A 15118-nucleotide genomic window follows, 5' to 3' on the forward strand; every position below is an offset into this window, starting at 1 on the left:
AATTAATTTTATAATATAATATAAAAAATTTTATGATAAAAAAATTTAAAATTTGATTTTTGATATTCTCCTAAAAGAGAAAAAAATAACATAAGATAAATAAAAAAAATTATAAAAAATTTCAAAAACCAAAAGAAACTCTTATCTAATGATACTGGTTAGAAATATAATCATTCATATGTTTCATGTTCATCACTTTAACTTTTGAAAGAAGTAATTTTAGGACATTTATAGAAATAATTATAACTCCAAATATTTGTACATTAATGCAGAACGAAGCACCAACGGGTATTGCATATACCTCACAGAATCAATCGGTGGCAGCATTTGTGGCTGCAGATAAAATTGCATTTTACCATTGTGCATTTTTCAGTACTCATAACACTCTCTTTGATTACAAAGGCAGACACTACTATGAGTCTTGCTACATTCAAGGCTCAATTGATTTCATTTTTGGCCGTGGCAGATCCATCTTTGAGGTAATTAATTAATTAATTAATTAACTTTAATTTAATCTGTTTTCTTGATTTTAATTAATTAATTTAATGCCGATGATTCATATAACACATACAGGGGTGTGAGATATTTGTAATTGATGACAAAAGGGTCACAATTCATGGGTCAATCACAGCACAAAACAGGGAGAGTGAACGAGAGATAAGTGGATTCATATTCAATAAATGCAGGGTTTATGGCATTGGTGGGGTGTACCTAGGAAGGGCTAAGGGTCCTTATTCTAGGACCATTTTTGCTCACTCTTATCTCTCCAAGACGGTTGTTCCTGAGGGTTGGACGAATTGGAGCTATGATGGTCCCACAAAGTAAGAAACTCTTCATCATCATACACAAACACTGAAACACACTTACCTTTTATTAGAGAACAACAAAATAAATCAAAAACAAAAATAATTTCTAAAAAATTAATTTAGATATTTACTCAAATTTTTATTAATGTTAATTAATTAATTAATTAATTAATGATGGTAACTGAACCGCAGGAATCTGTATCATGCTGAGTACAAGTGCTATGGACCAGGAGCCACAAGAGAGGGAAGAGCTTCATGGTCAAGACAACTTAGTGATCAAGAAGTTGCTTCATTTTTGTCTGTTGATTACATAGATGGCAAGAATTGGTTGCCAGCGTGGCACTAATTAATTTCACCCATAACATCAAAGGCACACTCAAAAACACGTATAGCTAGATACATACCCACTTTGTTAAGACAGCTTGTACTTTATATATATATTAAGTTTTCTATGATGAGAATCAAGTCTAGGATAGATAGAATCCATGTTTAAGAATGGTTTGAATTAACAAGTTCCATGTTCCTGTCTTCTTTGGCGTGCTCGTTTAGTTTTAATTAAGGCAACTAGTTGATTTGCAATTAACAAGAAATAAACATATTCCACCTAAGCTAGACACCGAAAAAATTGTCTATCTCCTTATTTATAATGATTAAGTTAAGAATTTTACCACAAAAATGACCCAAAATATTTAAAAATACTACAAAAATATTCAATCATAGAAAAAAGCCTATTTTTTATTTATGCAATTGACTAAGATGGCAAACAGAATTGCCAATGTAAGTATGTGACATCTATTGTACAGATCGATCAAGTTTCACCTCTAACAATTCTTATTGAGAACCTAATTTATTTCCAATTCTTGCAAAATCCTAATCCTAATTTGTCTCAGATTCTCTCGAACCATACATTTCTTCTCCACCTCGAGACTCACCACACCAAATACTTGCCACTCCTTCTCTGGCGCCACTTGCTCCTTCAACCGAGTTATCATACTTTCAAGGGCAAAGCCTCGTAGTGGAAAAAGGGGGCAATGACCCTTTACATTATAAATTTTTACATATAAATTATATATAAATTCTAGTTTAATTCCTTTTATTCTTTCATCTAGCTCCGTCCTTACATACTTACACTTGGCGCCAACTCACTTACTCTCGTTGGCTCACTCCCACCATCCATCTCCGTCCCACTGAGTTGACTCAGCTCATCCTCTCACTTTGAATTGTCACTGGTTCCATCCCTAGAAACTCGACCTTAAACTCAAAAAAAAGTCATCTCTTTATCCATCAACCACTTCACAGTGGTCATACACTGATACACTCATACCGTCAACTTTCCTCTTACCCTTCCCTCTGAGAAATTTTGACACTTTTGTTGGCCCTCCTATCCCAATTTGCTAGAACAAAAAATCCACCACAACCATAAAAATGACGTCATTGAGAGGCTCTCGAAGGTTCTCAAGAAGATGAACGAGGTCCAAAACTGCACTGCTTCACGCTCGAGCCTCCGAATGGGACCTTGGACTCATGGATTGCTTCGAAGAGTGTTTGTGTTTGTGTAGGCGACGACAAAGGAAAAGGTGATAGGGAAGGTGAAAGGAATTAGGCAGTGAGGACACAGGAGAGGGAAAGGCGATGGGGAAGAGGAGTGGATGGTACTCATGGTGGGTGGAAGTGTTGGTTCTGACGATTGTGGTTTGGGAGTCATTTTTGTTATTTTGTTATAGGAAATGCTAGTGTACAATATTAATCAGCCTTTAATCAGCCTTTAATCAGATTTAAATAATATGGGAAATGCTAGTCGTACAATATTAATCAACCTTTAATCAGCCTTTAATCAGATTTAAATAATATTTAATTATTTTTTTAGTGTAACATGTTCTTATTTTGTAGATACATATCTATAATTAGATTTTAATTTAAATTTAAATTTTAAAACCCACCCACTTCATTGGTTGTTATGGTGACTTTGCTTTACTTTCGTAACTTCACCAGATACAATTTTTTAAATTCCTTATTCTATGGGATATTCACATGTGTTTTTATGTAATTTGTTAAGAAATATCATGTTCAACATTTTTAATTATATTTTAATTTAAACATAAAAACACTCTGCTGATTTAATTGGAACAAGGTTGATCTTATTTAATTTTATTAATAAAGTTGTTGCAAATAAAGTATATAATCAACAATTAATTTAAAATTGTGTTGTTATTTTTCGCTTATAATACATCTGACAGTATGATATTTTATACAAAATATTTTTAAAACACATCTAAAATCAGTCAACTTTAATAATACAATATAAATGTTAATAATACAATTATGAATGGTCGAATATAATTATATACATAAACTAAAATATTTTCAATTGTAGTTTCTTTTTCAATTGTAACACATCTAAAATATTAAGTTATACAAAAAATATTTTTAAAATCCAAAATCATAAATCTAAAATTTAAATTTAAACATTAAAAAATAATTATAACACGTCTAAAATTATGAAGTTATACAGAAAATATTTTTGAAACACATCCAAAATCATAAATCTAAAATCTAAATTTAAACATTAAAAAATAATTGTAACACATCTAAAATTATGATGCTATACAGAAAATATTTTTAAAACACATCCAAAATCATAAATCTAAAATTTAAATTTAAACATTAAAAAGACAGCGTTGTAAATGAGCGCCGAAAAGGAGGAAGGCAGCGTTGAGGATGAGCGCAGAAGAGGATGAACGACAGCGGAGGATGACTTCTCGATGTGCACCTCTGAGTTTTACATGTGCGCCTCTGAATTTTCGAAACGTGACTTCTCTGCGATATATATATATATTTTAAAAATTTTAAATCCTAACATTTTTTTCTCTGTGTTATCATGGAATTAAGATTTAGAATATACAAATACTCGTCTAAATAAACTATAGCAAAAGCAACGTATAAGTTAAAAATATTATTCATAATTTTTTTAAATTCACTTGCTCCATTTTTTAATTCTTAGAACATTACATTCCATTCATAATGCTTAAAGAGTACTATAAAATCTATTTTATATTTATTTTCTTTTTTAATTCTACTGATATTTGATAGTATCCGGATTTTAAATTAAATTTAGAAAAGATAGTAGCATTTTAATCTTTAATCAAGTCATTTTTGTTAGGTAAGGGATATCTTATCCATTTGAGACTTTCATTACATAAAATCCTATTCACCTCTAAAGAGACTTTAATGGCCTGATTAGTCCTTTATTAATAATGTTGCTATAATATGAGTATTTTAGTCATTTTTTATAATAGAATATTATAGTCATTATTTATTAAAAAAAATATTAGGCCAATTCAAAATTTGATTCACTATTTTTCAGTCAAATTAATTTGTCTGACCTAATTTTAACAGAAACAATACAATTTAATCGATTATATATATAATTTTAATTATTAAAAAATATTTTAGACATTTTTATCTGAGTAGCTCTCTAATTCAAAAGTCGAATTGATAGTTAATTCAAAAAGAGTAAAGTATTGTTTTTGTTCCTAACATTTGGAGTAGGTTTTAAAGTTGACCCTAACGTTTAGATCGTTCTATTTAAGTTACTAGCGTTTTAAGATCGTCTCAATATTGTCCTATCTTTAGTGATCTATTAACAGAATTGACGGTGAGATAAAATTGAGACAATTTTAAAACGTTAGGGACTTAAACAGGACGAAAATATTGGAAACAAAAACAATACATTACTCTTTAAAAAATTACAAAATTAAGTAAAATGATAATGAACTTTAACGAAATGAATTGCATTAATAATTTAAGATTTTTACTCATACTTGTAGAATGACAAGTATATAAACTTTCGGAAAATGAAATAAAAGAGTATGTACATATATAATAAAATATAAATTATATTTTTTGTCTCTAATATACCAAACTTTTTTAGTGTTTAACTTAATTAAATTTTATTTTTAACCTTTTGATAAATTTTAATAATCTTTTCTTTAATAATTTCAATTTTTTTACGACAAATAATTACTTATTTTTTCTAATTTTTCTCTTAATTAAACAAAAAAAAATTCACTTAGAAAAAATAGTGTGATTAAGAGTAATATTAAAAAATTATTTACCGTAAAAAATTGATATTATTAAAAAATAAAAATAAAATTTATTTTAAAATTAAAAATAAAGTTTAACTCAATTAAACATTAAAGAGTTTCGATATATTAGAGACAAAATGTACTATTTATACTTTATTGTATATGTATTATGCTTTTTTTTTTCCTTTTCACACGTTTATATACTAGTCATTCTACAAATATTTCATGATGAATAAAAATCTTTAAGAGTAAAATTATAAAAAATAAATTTATTTAGAATAAAAGTAATATGATTAAATGTAATTTACTTAGATGTGATTAAAAAATAATTGAATAATTATGTACCGTAAAAAATTGATATTATTAAAAGATAAAATTAAAATTTATTTCTTTGTATTGTTTTTGTCCCTAACGTTTTCGTCGTATTTAAGTGCCTAACATTTCAAAATCGTTTTAATTTTGTTCCGTTGTCAATTCTGTTAGCAGATCCTAACGGCGGATAATATTGAGGCAATTTTAAAACGTTAAGAATTTAAATAAGACGATTTAAATATTAGGGACAATTTTAGAACTTACCTCAAACATTATACTATAATATTACATGGGAAAAATTATACATTAATAGATAGCTAAAAGTCAATATTTGCACAATATTACCACGTCATATTTTTTTAAAATTTAATTTAAAATCGACCACCATGGCCTGGCTAAAAAATTTGGTTATGGAGGTAGGAAGAGTGTTATACCTTAAGGTAATAATTTTTGGTGTTTTTTAAAATTATGGGAGGTACACAAATCAAAAGGTCTTATTTGTGTTTAAAAAATTTGGGTATATAAATCGGACCATTGATTTGTGTTTAAAAAATTAAAAAAATTTGGAGTACACAAATCTGACTGTACTCCAAAATTTTTTTAATTTTTTAAACACAAATCAGACGATCCGAGTACAGAAATCGAACGAACCAATTTCTGTATCTCTTACAAATTGAACGATCCGATTTGTACTCCGTAAATTAAATCATCCCATATTTAAAAAAAAATACCACAATAGATCACCGTTTATAAAAACCTCATTATTAATCCAATATTAAAAATAAAAATGTACCATGCCTCCACCATTAGCATCTCCAAAGCCCTCACATCCCCCGAAGGCCCCCTCTATTACCTTCAAACACTCCACCAATACCACCTTCACCACCTCCAACTCCTTCTCCATTTCTACCACCTTCAACATTTCACTTGCATCACATTTAGCTTCACTATCGCTTTTGCCACCTTCAAACATTTCACCACCACCACCACATTTACTACCAAGTGCTTGCAAGCATCTCTACCACTTTCAAAGAATTCACCACCACCACTTTTACCACTTTCAAAATTTCATTAGCATCTCTATCACCTCCAAAGAATCCACTACCACCACGTCTACCACTTTCAAAGAATCTACCATCACCACCACTTTTACCACCTCTAAAATCTTTGCCAGCACTTTTATCACCTCCAAAAAATCCACCACTACCACCCCTTCTTTTACCACTTTCAAAATTTTCGCCAGCACCACTACTACCTCCAAAAAATCTACCACCACCATTACCAACACTTTTGCCACCTCCAAAACTTTTGCCAGCACCTCCTCTATCACCTCTAAAGAACCCACCACCACCACCACCATATTTGCCACCTCCAAAACCTTTGCCAGCACCACTACCACCTCAAAAAAAAGTCAACTACCACATTTACTACTACCAAACACTCCACCACCAGCAGCTTTATCACCTCCAAAGCCACCACCATCTTGTTCACCAACTTCTCCTCCGAATCCACCACCTTGTTTTGCCTACGAAGCCCTGACCTCTACCAACCCCAAGCACTCCACCACCACCATCTCCAGTTCCTCCACCTCTACGACTTTCAAATACTCATCCTACGCCACCTTCAGCTCTCTCGCCACCTTTGCCACTTCCAAACACTCTACCACCACCACTTTTATCACCTCCAAAGCCTCCACTAACATCGCCATCTCCACCAACTCCTCCTCCTACACTGTCACCTTTACCACTTCTAAAGCCTTCACCTGCACCACCTCCACCAACTCTCCCTCCGACTCCACCACCTTTGCCAAATTCCTCAATAACACTACCATGCACACCGCCTCCAACACCACCACCAAATAAAGCATGGTCTTACTTTTTGTTCAATGACAATATTCAAAATATGATATAATATGATACTAACCTAAATGAAGTTAAAATAAACTAATTCAAATCTAACAGACTAACACAATATTGGCCCATTACAATATTCTAATCATCTTCAAGAGAAACAAGCGTGCCAATATTTGTTGAAGAATTTCTCCCTACATAAAAAAAATATCTCATTAATTATAGAAAACTAACAATTAGTAACAAACAAGCAATAAGAAAAAAATATATATTACCTTGTTCAGCTTTTTCAATCTCTTCAAAATTTTCAATTAGTCCAAATGGGTCATCTATTACCTAATAATCTTGAGTGCATACAAGAGCTTCCACCATATATGGTGTCAAGGAGCTCCGATAAGTAGGGGTGTGCAAAAAAACTAGTTTCACTGAACTGAAACTGTTTTAAATAAACCAGTTTTTTTAAATAAAAAACTGAACTGAAACCATAGTTTTTATGAAAACCAGTTTATTAAAAATCAGTTTTTATGGTTCAGTTTATTTTTAAACCAAATTAAAACTGGTTTTATTTAAACTCTAAAATTAGTTTTTACATTCTCTTTCTCTCTCTCCTTTCCCTTTCTCTCTCCCCTTCCTCTCTCTCTCCCCTTTCTCCCCTTCTTTCCCTTCTCTCTCCTCTTTCTCCCCCCTCTCTCCCTTCTCTCTCTCTTTCCCCCCCCTCTCTCTCTCTCTCTCTCTCTCTCTCTCTCTCTTCCTCTTTTCTCTCTCTCTCTCTCCCATTTTGTTTCTCTCTCTCTCCCTCTTTTCCCTCTCCCATTTTCTTTCTCTCTCTCCCTCCCTTCTCTCTTCATCTTTCTCTCTCTCTCTCTCCTTTTTTTCCTTTTCTCTCTTTCTCTCCTATTTCTCTCTCCCCCTTCCCTTATTTTTCTCTCATCTTCTCTCTCTTTCTTTGCCCTCCTCTCTCTCTTTCTCCTCTTTCTTTCCTTCCCTTCCTTTCTCTCTTTTCTCTTTCTCTCTCAATCTTCTCTCACTCTATATCCCTCTTCTCTCTCTTCCCCTCTTTTCTCCAAAATAAGAGAGAGAAGGTTGAGAGAGAAAGAGAAGAGGGGGAGAAGAGAGAGAAAGAGAGAGAGAGAGAAAGAGGAAGAGAGAAGGGAGAAAGAGAGAGAGAACAGAGAAAGAGAGAGAAGAGAAAAGAGAGAAAGAGAGAGAGAGAGGGATATAGAGTGAGAGAAGTTTGAGAGAGAAAGAGAAAAGAGAGAAAGGAAGGGAAGAAAAGAAAGAGGAGAAAGAGAGAGAGGAGGGCGAAGAAAGAGAGAGAAGAGGAGAGAGAAATAAGGGAAGAGGGAGAGAGAAATAGGAGAGAAAAAGAGAGAAAAGGAAAAAAAGGAGAGAGAGAGAGAGAGAAAGAGGAAGAGAGAAGGGAGGGAGAGAGAGAGAGAGAAAGAAAATGAGAGAGGGAAAAGAGGGAGAGAGAGAGAGAGAGAGAGAAAAGAGGAAGAGAGAGAAACAAAATGGGAGAGAGAGAGAGAGAGAGAGAAAGAGAGAGAGAAGGGGGAAGGGAGGAAAAGAGGGGGGAGAAAGTGGAGAGAGAGAGGAAAGGGAGAGAGAAAGTGAAAGGAGAGAGAGAAAGAGTATGTAAAAACTAATTTTAGAGTTTAAATAAAACCAGTTTTAATTTCGTTTAAAACTAAACTGAACCATAAAAACTGGTTTTTAATAAACTGGTTTTCATAAAAACTATGGTTTCAGTTCAGTTTTTTATTTAAAAAAACTGGTTTATTTAAAACAGTTTCAGTTCAGTTTCAATTCAGTTCAGTGAAACCAGTTTTTTTGCACACCCCTACCAAATTCAATGTTACGTTCCCACCTCTACTTCCTTTAATACCATCAACTAACTCATAATCTTTAACTTTTTAACATTCCGCTATTCCTATTACTATTATAAATACAAACAACAAAGCAAGCACACTTACATACTTATGCAATCTTCCCATCTTTGCTTTGTTCTCTTAACGAAACAAATCTATAAACAAATTTATAAACTACAAATCTACAAACCTAATATCAACTCTGTGCGCTGGCTCGAGTGACAGAAATGGAGTGCTGTAGGGCAAGTGACGGAGGACACAGTGGCCACGGCAAGCAGCAGCAAGACGCAGCGGTGTTGGTGGAGGAGGCGAACACAAAGGCGGTGCGAACAGGGGTCACAGAGGCAGAGGAGTTGAGATACGTTGATGGAGATGCAACGATATTAGTGGAGGAGGCGGATATAGAGCGGTGCGAATAGAGGTCACAGAGCCAGAGGACGTGAGAGATGATGGCAATACGCGATGACGCTAGTAGAGGAAGTAGACACCGTGTGAACAAGGCTCACGGAGACAGATGATGTGAGAGACGGTGTGATGGATATGAATGAAGGAGTGAAAGGGATGTGATAGTGTTGGTGAGCGGTGACGAACAGCGGTGGTGGCAGAGCTGCCAGCGAAGGTTCAAATCTGTGGATAGTGAAGAGGTGTTTTCTTTTAATATAAAAATATTATTTTTATTTAAAATGTGACTAAATAAATAAATAGTGGATACTATTATGAAAAATTTATAATTGTCTTCATATGAATATGCTTCTTTTTTACCATTAGATGATGAATTGTAAAGTTTGATTTTGATATGTTATAAAAGTATTATTTTTTTAACAGTCATGTTACACACTTTTTTATTTTTCATATTGGAAAGAAGATGGAGTATCACATGGGTATGAGAGTACATGGTGCTTTACGCAAGTGTGATGGTTGAAAATCGCTGGGTCCGATTTTATGACTTGTAAAATTTTTTCTCATCCAGCAAAGAAATCGCTGGGTCCGATTTCTTTGGACCCAAAAAAATTTAAATGTAAAGCATGAAATCGATGGGTCCGATTTTCATACACTGCCTTCCATAAACCACAAATCGGACGGTCCGATTTGTGTCCCCTTTCAACTGTAATAAATCGGACCGTTCGATTTCTTCCCTTCACCTGAACGCCGTCACAAAGGTGTAAAACTCCCCCAAATTTCATAACTCAGCATTACACCAAACTTGGTCTCATATTGAAAAAAATTAGCCTCATGTTACACATCCATATAATTTTTCATCCAAGTCCATCCAAACTGGCCCAATACAAAAAAAAATCCAATCTCATTAAATGAAACGTGACTCCACGTGCCCAAACGCACGAAACGTTAACATATTCATTCGCGCCTTGAATATGAAACAACGTTCCTTCTTCAACATTGAAACTACTACTGGAGAAGTTCAAATCTCTCTCAAAATCTCTCAAACTTCACTCGTGTTCTCTGCGAAAACCGTTAGTGGAGAAGACTTGCGAGAAGATTTCGAAAGGAAGAAGAAAATACGAACGAAAACAAGAACAGAGATTGCGAAAAGGTATGATAAAAACTACTGTTCATTCAAAATCTTGCAATATCGCATTTCTCTTAGTTGCATTTTAAGTTTACTGAATTGAGTTACTTCGTTTAGTAGATTGACTTAATCTGATTCCATTTTTTTGGCATAACCAGGGCATAGGAATGAAAATATGTTCTTATTTTCTTTCTGTTTAGTGGAGTTGCTCATTTTCATTAATTTGATTGTTAGTGTGTTTAGTTGAGTCCTTTTGCGTACAGAAATGATTTACTTGATGATTGAATATTTATCATATTTTATTCAACACATGATTGGTGTTTGATTCACTAGTGTTTGTCATTTGATTCACCTCATTGTTAGTGTATTCAGTTGAGTTCTTTTGCATGCAGAAATGATTTACTTGATGATTGAATATTTATCACGTTATATTTAACACATGATTGGTGTTCGGTTCACAGGTGTTTGTCATTTGATTCACCTGATTGTTAATGCATTCGATCAGTTGAGTTCTTTTGCATGCAAAAATATTTTTCTTGCTGATTGAATGTTTATCAAGTTTGGAAAAGTATAGGATACCAACATATTATCTGCCAACTTATTGCCAACAATAATTAATTATTATATTTTAAACACATATAAAGAGACATATCCAGAAAATATATCTATAAAGACACTTCTATTAAACACAGCCATAAAAAAGACATTTTTATTAGACACATCCACAAAGACACTTCCATTAAACACAGTTATAGATAAGAATTGGCAGAAGTTGACAGAAATACTGTTGGTAACGTAGCGGGATTGATCAAGTTTTATTCAGAACATCAATGAAATTCAGTTTAGTGGAGTTGGTTATTTTAATTCATTAGATTATTAGTGTGTTTAGTTGAGTTCTTTTGCATACAGAAATAATTTACTTGATGATTGAATTTTTTTCACGTTTTATTCAGCACATGATTGGTGTTAGGTTCACTAGTATTTGTCATTTAATTCACCTGATTGTTATGAGTTTAGTTGAGTTCTTTTGCATGCAGAAAAATTTTTCTTGATAATTGAATGTTTATCACGTTTTATTTAGTACATGAATGGTGTTCAGTTCAGTTGGGTTGGCCATTTTGATTCACTTAATTAAAATATGCGTGATTGTGCTTGTAGGTGTATTGAGTGAAGCATTGACCAAATTTTTTTGGCTTCAGGCTCGAATATGGTCCAAATATTATGTTGCACAAACTTAACAAAATCAGAGACCAAGTGATTCGGGCATCTAAAGAAATAAGACTCCCAAAGCCATCTGCTGTCCTCTGCAACCCGATTGTAAATTCACATCTGGGGATATAGATAGTAAATATGATATACTTTGTTTGACTGATTATAATTAACACTATTTTATTTAACTTGTTTAAAAAACCAAACAATGTATATATGTGAATATTAATGTAAATGTTATTAAAAATTTAATGTTAATGTATATATCTGATTCAAGATGGATTAGTCTTTGTTCTGTTGGTTTGAGATGTTAATTAATGTTAATCTGGCTACTGTTTTGTTCCAGGTTGACAGTGAATAGAATCAGGGTATTTATCAAACATTAAGAGCTCCAAAAAAAATAAATAAACCGAAATTAATACACAGGATGAACTGAAAAAGTGCATATATCAATATTATAGTAGAGAGATAATTTAAAAAAAAAAATTTGCTATTAGTATTCAGTTTCAGAAACTCCTAAACTCTTTGGAATAATTTTTGTAGCACGTTCCGGCTTCTTCTAGTGTCTTGAAAATCATCCCGACCTTTGGGATAAATTGTTCATGCACAACACACCTGGTCTGCAGAATGAACCGAACATGTTATTATGGTGAAACAATTATATAGTACTAAATGAATGGAACATTATCCATTATATAAAATCAAATTCAAACAGCTTTCTGTATAATGAATCGAACACGTCATTATGGTGAAACAATTGTATAGTACTAAATGAATGGAACATTATCCATTATATAAAATCAAATTCAAACAGCTTTTTTCATAATGAACTGAACACGTCATTATGGTGAAACAATTGTATAGTACTAAATGAATGGAACATTATCCATTATATAAAATCAAATTCAAACAGCTTTTTGCATAATGAACCAAACACGTTATTAAGGTGAAACAATTGTATAGTACTAAAAGAACGGAACATTATCCATTATATAAAATCAAATTCAAACAGCTTTTTGCAGAATGAACCGAACACGTTATTATGGTGAAAAAATTGTATAGTACTAAATGAACGAAACATTATCCATTATGTAAATTCAAAACACCTGTTCTACAATTGAGAGATTATTAATTCAATTCGATTAAAAAAAAATCCAAACCTCGTCCGCTTGATTCGTTTCAGAAGAATAATCCAAAACACTCTCATTCAACTAATTTGAAGTTGAATTATTCATTATTTTGATAGAATATTGAAATCTGAAAATGAAGAAGATAAATCCACAAAATCGAAGAAGAAAAGGTAAAAGAATAGGAAAAAGAAGGACGAGCAGCAGAGAAAAACAACAACGAACAACAAAGATTGCAGATCTGAAAATTACAATGCAAATTGTTAATGTTGAAGAAGAGAAGAAGATGAATATTTACGTTGAAGAAGAAGTTTACGTAAATCTATTACGTTGATAAGAAGGAGAGGGGGGCGTGCATATATTTCACATAACTTTGGGGGACGAGGGAGGCGCGTTAAAAAAAAAGTTGTTAGATGAGTTGAATAGATTTTTTATAGGATGTGGAGCATTATTATTTTTTTTTTAAATTTGGCTAAACAAACAAAGTATACTTTTAATACAAAATTTTTCATAAAAAGATATTTTTAGTATCTTCATTTAAATAAATGTTTAAATAAATTACACTTTCATACGAAATATGTTCTTAAATTAAGAAGTGTTGCATAACAACCATACAAAAGCATCACAAAACTTTCAAGTTTATTTAAATCATACTACGTTGTTGCATGGGACAATTATGCATGGATAGATAGGTGACAATCAACATTTGCATGACATTACAACATTGTATTTTTAAGAAATTTTTTAATTCAAAATCCACCACCATGACCGCCTCCGCCTCCACCACCACCGCCTCCACCACCGCCGCCACCACCACTACCACCACCTTTACCTCCTCCAAAGCCTCCACCAACTCCTCCTCCTACACCCCCACCTTTTCCACCTCCAAAGCCTCCACCAGCACCACCTCCGCTTCCTCCACCTCTACCACCTCCAAAACCTCCACCTGCACCACCGCCTCTGCCACCTCCAAATCCTCCACCAGAACCACTACCCGCTCCTCCACCACCACCTTTTCCACCTCCAAAACCTCCACCTGCACCACCGCCTCTGCCACCTCCAAATCCTCCACCAGAACCACTACCCGCTCCTCCACCACCACCTTTTCCACCTCCAAAACCTCCACCTGCACCACCACCTCCTCCGGCACCGCCACCCTTGCCACCTCCAAATCCTCCACCTGTACCACCTCCAAATCCACCACCACCGCCAGCTCCTCCTCCTACACCACCACCTTTTCCACCTCCAAACCCTCCACCACCACCTCTACCACCTCCAAAGCCTCCACCAGCACCGCCACCGCCCCCAACTCCTCCTCCGGCACCACCACCTTTACCAAAGCCTCCACCAACACCACCACCCACACCGCCTCCACCGCCACCACCAAATCCAACACCCCGACCTCCACCTCCTCCAATGCCATCAACTAACTCATCATCTTTAACTTTTCTACATTCTGCTATTCCTATTACAAATACAAATAACAAAGCAAGCACACTTACATACTTATGCAATTTTCCCATGTTTGTTTTGTTCTCTCAACAAAACAAATCTATAAACTACTCTTTTATCTCTTACTTTTAATTTGATAAAGCTAGCTACCAAGGAGCAATATTTATAGTAGGGGAGAGGAAGGGTACGTGCCATTAATACATAATGCAGTTGAAGTTCTCTATCATCTTGATATTGATGCCTTGGCATTCATAGTACCACTTATTCAACACTTGAGCAAAAAAATCAAACTTGATTGGAACATTGAAAGTGAAAATTTTCTGTACCATTCAATGTGTGCCACCCGCAAGCTAATTAACCATATATCTAGATATGCATAAAACAACTTCTATAAGCCCAAGCATCTCACGTTTCTAATCTAAACCATGAATTCTTCATACTAATGGTTAATAAACTGAAAAGTTGGATTACACTATTTCATATATGGCTTTTTGATATGGTGAGTTTACAACAAGCATTATGTAAAATTATTGATGGCAAATTGACAAGTGCCATATAAAGCTTGGCTTTCTTGATCAAATCACTCTATTTATTTTACTTCTCATTATTGTAAAGATTTGATATATTTAAATGTTACTATTTATTTATATTTGTTACTGTAAAAATTGATTATTTTTAATTATTATATCTAATCTAAATAAATCGGAAAGTGTGGTTGATTAAAAAGAGTCTATTCTTTTTTAACCAAGCGATGAAAGTTTAATACTTATCTTAAATAAACATGAAAATACTTAAAAATTTTTGGACTAACTATTCTATTTGTTATGATGAATTTAATTTCATGCACAAGTAGCAGTGTAACTAATTTAGACGTGTATTAT

At 33.5% G+C, this 15118-nt stretch overlaps 3 protein-coding genes across 3 annotated transcripts in view; 1 reads left to right on the forward strand and 2 right to left on the reverse strand.

The window, feature by feature from the left end:
• LOC107637608 (probable pectinesterase 67) overlaps positions 1-1404 on the forward strand; it is a 3390-nt gene extending 1986 nt beyond the window's left edge. Inside the window, exons 3-5 of the mRNA XM_016341005.2 lie at positions 273-479; positions 574-821; positions 999-1404. Coding sequence (XP_016196491.1) covers positions 273-479; positions 574-821; positions 999-1152 — 609 coding nt within the window. The 3' untranslated portion in view covers positions 1153-1404. The remainder of the gene's footprint in view (positions 1-272; positions 480-573; positions 822-998) is intronic.
• LOC110271433 (glycine-rich cell wall structural protein-like) lies at positions 2084-7185 on the reverse strand. The gene is made up of 6 exons (XM_021122353.1): positions 7167-7185; positions 6820-7073; positions 6623-6728; positions 6291-6581; positions 5997-6166; positions 2084-2200 (listed from the first exon to the last, which is right to left on the reverse strand). The coding sequence occupies exons 1-6, from the start codon at positions 7183-7185 to the stop codon at positions 2084-2086; spliced, it is 957 nt and encodes a 318-aa protein (XP_020978012.1).
• On the reverse strand, positions 13350-14681 carry LOC107637609 (glycine-rich cell wall structural protein). The gene has a single exon (XM_016341006.2). It carries the CDS (start codon positions 14306-14308, stop codon positions 13535-13537), a length of 774 nt encoding a protein of 257 aa, XP_016196492.1. The 5' UTR covers positions 14309-14681; the 3' UTR covers positions 13350-13534.

The sequence above is a fragment of the Arachis ipaensis genome, chromosome B04, assembly GCF_000816755.2.
Source record: "Arachis ipaensis cultivar K30076 chromosome B04, Araip1.1, whole genome shotgun sequence".
Classification (NCBI taxonomy): domain Eukaryota; kingdom Viridiplantae; phylum Streptophyta; class Magnoliopsida; order Fabales; family Fabaceae; genus Arachis; species Arachis ipaensis.

Coding starts and splice junctions, on each gene's coding strand:
- LOC110271433 (XM_021122353.1), bottom strand. Junction 6,729..6,819: donor GCGAGAGAGCTGAAGGTGGC/GTAGGATGAGTA, acceptor AGGGCTTCGTAG/GCAAAACAAGGTGGTGGATT. Junction 6,582..6,622: donor GTTTGGTAGTAGTAAATGTG/GTAGTTGACTTT, acceptor GTGCTGGCAAAG/GTTTTGGAGGTGGCAAATAT.
- LOC107637609 (XM_016341006.2), bottom strand. CDS start 14,308: ATGGGAAAATTGCATAAGTATGTAAGTGTGCTTGCTTTGTTATTTGTA.